Source organism: Pundamilia nyererei, unplaced genomic scaffold (genome assembly GCF_000239375.1).
Source record: "Pundamilia nyererei isolate P.nyererei 1_Seehausen unplaced genomic scaffold, PunNye1.0 scaffold00031, whole genome shotgun sequence".
Taxonomy (NCBI): domain Eukaryota; kingdom Metazoa; phylum Chordata; class Actinopteri; order Cichliformes; family Cichlidae; genus Pundamilia; species Pundamilia nyererei.
In genome coordinates this window covers 754262-760512 of record NW_005187432.1, presented here as the reverse complement: position 1 = coordinate 760512, position 6251 = coordinate 754262, and the positions used below count along the sequence as shown (strand labels likewise).

The following is a 6251-nucleotide window of genomic DNA, read 5'->3' as shown; positions in this document are numbered from 1 at the left end:
CACACACACACACACACACACACACACACACACACACACACACACAAACAAACAAACAGTTGTGTTTCCCAAACTGCTGGAGGTTGTGGATACCTGTACTCCGGGGGAAATTGGGAATATCGCTGTATTTGAAAATCTGCGGGTCCTTGATCATTTCAGCCAGACCTCCCAGGCCTGAACCGCACACGATTCCCACAATCGGCCGCACCTGTGTGTTCGACAGCAGCCAATCAGCTGTGGTCTTGCATTCTTCATAGCTGACGCTGGAAAGCAAGAGAAACATATATGAAAACATGAAGTTATGCAGTGTTTCAAAGCAGAACGTCCCATATGGAAAAGATATATATAAATCTTATAAAGTTTTTATCTGTCTTGTATGAAACTTGTACGAAAAGCATACAAGTGTGAAAACAGATATAATATCCCTTGAAAAATTATATAATGAAACTTGTATGTTTTGGATACTTACTAAAAAAAATATATGAAAGTAATGAGAAAGTGGCCACTTTCATGAGTAAATCATATATGTTTTTACTATTTCTTTTCCATATGGGGTGGCCTAACATGTGAGGACACACAAACAAAGTCAGTTTTTATTTATAGTATTTATCTCAAAGGTCTGACATAGAGGCTTTAGTCTTCTTACACACAAATTCATACTGCATACAGCATTCCTTTACCAGGAAATAACAGTGATTTGCCATTTTAGCCGATGCAATTTGTAAGGAGGAGTATCCTGTACAGTTCCTGAGCTGAAATGAATGTCTTGAACAGACATGTACAAACACACTTAATATCCTGTTATTGTGCAAACATACAGTGTGTCACGGTCAGGTGGTTGAGTGAAATGCCTGTGTGATGTAAACAGAATGAAATGTTTCTCAACCAAACATCGATGCACCTTTTATTGTTCAGTTTTGTTTGTCTGTACATTTGAGGAGTCAATTCTCACATCAACACTGACGGTTTTCTGCCTTCTGTGCTCTGATCACCACCAGCACGGCTCTTTAACTTTACTTATAACCCTGTTAATTTCCTGAGGATGGCTACGTTTTTTTTAAATAATAAAATGTTGTAAAGCCACTTGATTACAGCCACTAGGTTGTTCCACATGAAATAGAACCAATGAAATAACATAAAACCTTAAAAACAACCCCAAAAGCAAATAGTTTAATCAAAAGCAAACTAAATATTGTTTAACCTGTCTGTGCTCTTTTCTACAAACACTTTATCTTTAACTGGATCAAAGTGAGCTGTTAACAGGCTCATCCGATATATAAGCCATTAACAAAGACTCGGGAAGTGTCTTATTAAAGCTGAATATTAGCATAAAAAGGGGCTCAGCAAGATAGCATCAGAGAACTTGTTTATTCTGCTTGTTACACCACGTATTGCCAAATTAGCTTCACTGCATGCTTGCCCTCTGGCCACCCCCCTCATCCTATGCAGTAGATGCAGAGGCCTTAACCACATATGGTAAGGCACTGATTTGTAGAGTGGATGCCTATCACCAATGGAAATATCACATGTAGTTTTAAATATCACATGTGTTTTAAATCATTTCATTAGTGGTACAAAACATCCCAACCCTTCCCCCACTCACCCACCCAAGTGGAGCTATTGTAATTAAAATCACCACAGTGTAATTACCACAAGAATAACTGAAGACTCTGGAGGAGTTTGGGAGTTAATCCCGCCCTTTGAACCCCCTAAAGCCCCTTTAAAGACCTTCTTTTTCGTTCAGAAAGAAGCTTCACGGTAGTTGGAAAAATCCAGGTGGTAGAATGGGTCTATTAATGATGCTACTTCGATCAGGTGTTTTAAGCAGGACAAGATTCAAGATCCAAGATCCTTTATTTGTCACATACATAGTTCTGAGTACAGTGAAATGTGTACTAAAAAAGCACTATAATAATGGCAGTATATGCTTATTTTATATAAGGATAAAAAAAAACGAAATCGAGGGAAAGTGAAGATCTGTTCTTTTTTACGCGCTCAACATTTAAAAAACAGAATAAAACAAACAAAAATCATGTTCTAATCTTTCTGTTCAATCGTTTCCAATGCTTTCATTCTTTTCCTCTTTCAAAGTGGTACGTGCGCTCCGTCACTAACCCAGCCCACACTTTTATGTGATGGTGGTGGAGGCTGTAGCTGACTCACGGACACCTCATTGGGCCCACATGTGGTCAAATGAAACAAGCTGCGACATGAAGGAAGCATTACGGCAACGAGGAGATTACAGTGTGTGTTCACTGTGAATAAACCACCTTCCTGTGCCAGTAATGGGACAGCGGGTTCAGTGACGTCACGGAGGATCTCGTGTGGGGTTTTTCCGCCCCATCCATCAGTGCCGGTGGGCACGTTGTAGCTCTTCCGCGCGTAATTGCGCGTTCAAAGACTGCGGAAGAACTCAGGAAAACTGCCAGCGGAGCGGAGAGATGTTAAAGCCCCAGGCAGTTTATTTATTTATCTATTTTTTTTTAAATCAGGACCACCGTAATTAAGCAGTTTGAGGATATTAGTTTCCTTATTGATGTTCGACAGAAGCAGCTATACACATTCAACAGAATAGAAACCCGGTGATGGACTACACAAAGTTAATCCAGCCTCCACACAGAAAACGTATGCTAGAGGTGCAAGTATTTGGTATTTGAGGGATTAATACATCATAAATAGAGTCTGCCTACACGAGTAGTTCTAATCACACACAGATGTTTAGTCTTTAATACGAATACAAAAGGAAGGTATGAATAGTTCACTCACCCAGAGATAAACTCAGACATGATGGAATGTGATTCAGATGGAGTCAGCAGGTTGTTCTGTGTTAGAGTGAGTCCTGTCGGTATTATTCGGGTTTCCTGATGTGGGACCGGTTTTAGATTCACACCCCCACCCTTCTACGTCACTGCTGGCATAGCATGACATCGGAGGCTCTGATTGGTCCACCCACAGGCGTGTGTCTCTGATGCACTGGTTAACACAAGTAGTCATAGCAATCGGTGCTGCGTTCAGGATACAGCGCGTTGACATAAGGAAGGATGTGTGTGGAATTAAGACAAAAATCCACACGAGGCAGCCTCTTGAGGAGCCGGGATCCGTCCTCTGTTTTTGTTACAAAAGGAAATTAGTGAGACTGCTCCCACTTTGACTGAAATACACCTCTAATACTTAAGAATGAAACTGAAAAAATAACTACGAATTATTAATACGCATTTGTCCAAATATACCAACTGTAGACATTCTTTATTAATTATTTATAATATTCCCTTAAGATGAGTTAACCTTGTTAGCCTTTTATTATAAACCATTTAAATTTACTTACTTAGCTCATATATTCTATATTACCTCGCTTTCTTAACTTTCTCGAGCTTTTATTTAGCGTGTTTTACACCCAAATAAAACTGCTGCGCACACAAGAATATACCCACTTTGGGATAGATAAAGAACAACAACATTTTTAATAACGGGATCAAAGACAAGCAAATGTTTCTGAGGGATATTATTGTTATACTATTTGAAAAGGAGATTGAAGGTAAGATGTTGGGAGTTATTCTTTAGCTTTTTGAACAAGCATCAAAACTTTGGTCGAATTTCCCACAGGACTTGAAGGCAGCACCGAACCCCATTCAAGAACGTGGTTGTGCAGATTTTGGTGCTGATGCAATCGCCCTGCACGTGATACAAAAAGGACCATAAGCTACATAATATCCGGCATATTTTAATTTCTTCTAGTATTTACTAGAAATATTAGAAGGAATAAATTGTCACAGCTCAAAAAGCTTACCGCATACATACTTTGTTGACAAATGATGGGGAAAGGCAAATCAACTTTCCAGAGTAACTTAGCCACACGTGGTAAGAGTAGGCATTTCTTCATGTACGTGAAACAATGAAAAATTCTAGTTTATCATCGATCTGTGTTTGGAGGGATGAACTGATTCACAGGAAAACGAACTCAGAAGATTTTAAGCTGTAAGTGTTGATTGAGACAGTGAGAAGGCGATTGTGGATCAAGTCTCAAGGTTGTACATTCCCATGTGGCACTACTTAGCAGTGTGAGCTATCCTGGTTTCTGTGTGCACATTTTACGCTTTTAATAAAGTTATTATGAAAGAAAAAAAAAGTTGTTTTTTTTTAAAGCAACAGCTTGCAATTGTTTTCTAAAGATACAGTCATTTAAAAGAAAAAGAAAAGTAAGCCCACTTTCAGTTCTAAGGTTTTATCTTTATATTTATCAGGACATTTTTAAAAAAAAAAAGTCATCTGTCAAGCACAGGGGGTGGTCCTCGCGGTTAATGAGCTGACCATGATCTATTCTACAGTTAATGATCCCAAGCACTGCAGCAAACTGAATAGTAATAATAATAATAGAATAGAATAATAAATTATTTCAGTTCTAAAACTGAAATAATTTTAGAACGTGCTGAGAATTATTTTTAATTGCGTCCTGATGTACCCTTTTTAATGCCGTGTATTTATAAGATGAGTGTAAGTTTTTCAAGAGCTGAAAAAACATTTTTCAGCCTCTTCAGATTATTTTGTCAGTCTGCTATTTTCCTACAGCTGTTGCTGCTTACAGAAATGAACTGTCAGGACTGGGGACCCTTCCTCTGCTCATGGCTGAACATGCACTTCTCCTCAGGCATGAGGGGACACTTGGGTAAAAGGGCTGGGCGTCTTTAACATTAAAACGTTTCATTTCATTGGTAGCGAGGAGTTCAGCACTAAATCTGCCCTTGGGCTCTTACATAATGAAATACTACACTTCAGAGGAGACATACTGCAGATGTTGGTGGAACTAGAAGAAAAGTATATGTTCCAAAATGAAGGATATGTTGCTCTTGGGATTTAGTGAATATTTTCCATGGGTTTTACCACAAACATTGGGTCTAAACTCCTAAAGATCATTGCAAGTGTTGCCCCAAATTTCACCAAAATCTAGTGAGCACTGTTTAAGCGCCAGTCATTCTTTAAAGTGTTGACTAAGTAAAAATCCTACCTTGATGTTTTTACAAAAGGAAGGCCGAACACTTTTCCAAAATAATCAGGAATAGTCCTTCAAGTACAAATTAAATGGCAGCCCATTTGTATGCATGTGAACATAACAGTAGCTTTAGTGAATAAAGAGTTTTAAAACCAGATGGTTTTAAAATGACAGGTTCATACACGTGTAATGTATGCATGCCAGAGTTTATGTGTTCACTATATCACAGTGTGTCCTGTGTTATATACCTGCTTTGGGAGCTGTACAGAGCAGCCAGTGTTCTGTTACATACTGTTATGTAACTGCTGATTTGTATTCACACGGCTTCCTGACGTGCAAGCCAAAGCCCGCTGCTCTCACTCTGAATATAAATTAGTAACAGGTCACAAGTGCAAGAATTTTACTTTGATAACCCAAAGCAGATTCGAGCTACTGTTTAATTGTTGGTTAATTGTCCTTTGACGTCGTTTTAAGGAGCAACAGCTTCACAATTAATTAACCACAATTCCAGATAAAATTGGAGTTTATTATTTAGGCACGGCCTTAATGAAAGTTGTTACATGCATACTTTATTTTACTCTTTTTTCCCCCTTTTACTTCCTCCACAACATCCACAACCTCAACCCTTCATCTTGAATTGAATTCAGTTGAATGTTGAACACATTCATGTTATTTCCTGTTGTTTGTAGGCCTCAAACCTAACCAAGCTAACCAGTTAGATTTGAGCTGCAGTAGTGAGGCATCCATGCCCATGTGGATATATTATATACAAACACAGTGAACAGAATGCTGAATGAATTAATAAATTTAAAAAAAATCAATATTAACAACTTAATTTAGCGAACCAGAGCTATGATTTGTTTATTTGAGTGTTGGATCCTGGAACAAAGTATTGTTCTGCACTAAAACCCTTTTTTCCAGAAGCAGGAAAGTCAAAGTCGCTACGCGAAGGCTGAGAGTTGTCAAGTAAAACTGTCTGCACAAGGACGACTGGTTCAGCTGTGGCTCACCAATCAGCCTCTTAGACGATTTAACATTTTGGTTGAGTAACTTTCTACTTTCTGTTCTTTTACAGATAAACTTCCAAACCACGATACCAAGGAAAAGGATAAAACAAACTTGATCTTCTTTTGCTTTCTGTTGTTTCCTGTAGGGGTCGCCACAGCCCTCTGATAAAGGACGAATGAGGCTGAACTGTGAAGCTGAAGAAACTTTTGCCTTTAACGCACATTTATGTGTTTCAGTGTGTCTTTGAAGGGGAGCA

General features: G+C 38.6%; 1 protein-coding gene across 1 annotated transcript in view; it reads right to left on the bottom strand.

Moving 5' to 3' along the window:
- Positions 1 to 2901, bottom strand: part of pnp5b (purine nucleoside phosphorylase 5b) — a 7777-nt gene extending 4876 nt beyond the window's left edge. Inside the window, exons 1-2 of the mRNA XM_005728958.1 lie at positions 2767 to 2901; positions 94 to 263 (exon numbers count right to left, since the gene is read on the bottom strand). Of these exons, the coding sequence (XP_005729015.1) occupies positions 94 to 263; positions 2767 to 2786 (190 nt within the window). The 5' untranslated portion in view covers positions 2787 to 2901. The remainder of the gene's footprint in view (positions 1 to 93; positions 264 to 2766) is intronic.
- Positions 2902 to 6251: the final 3350 nt, after the last annotated feature.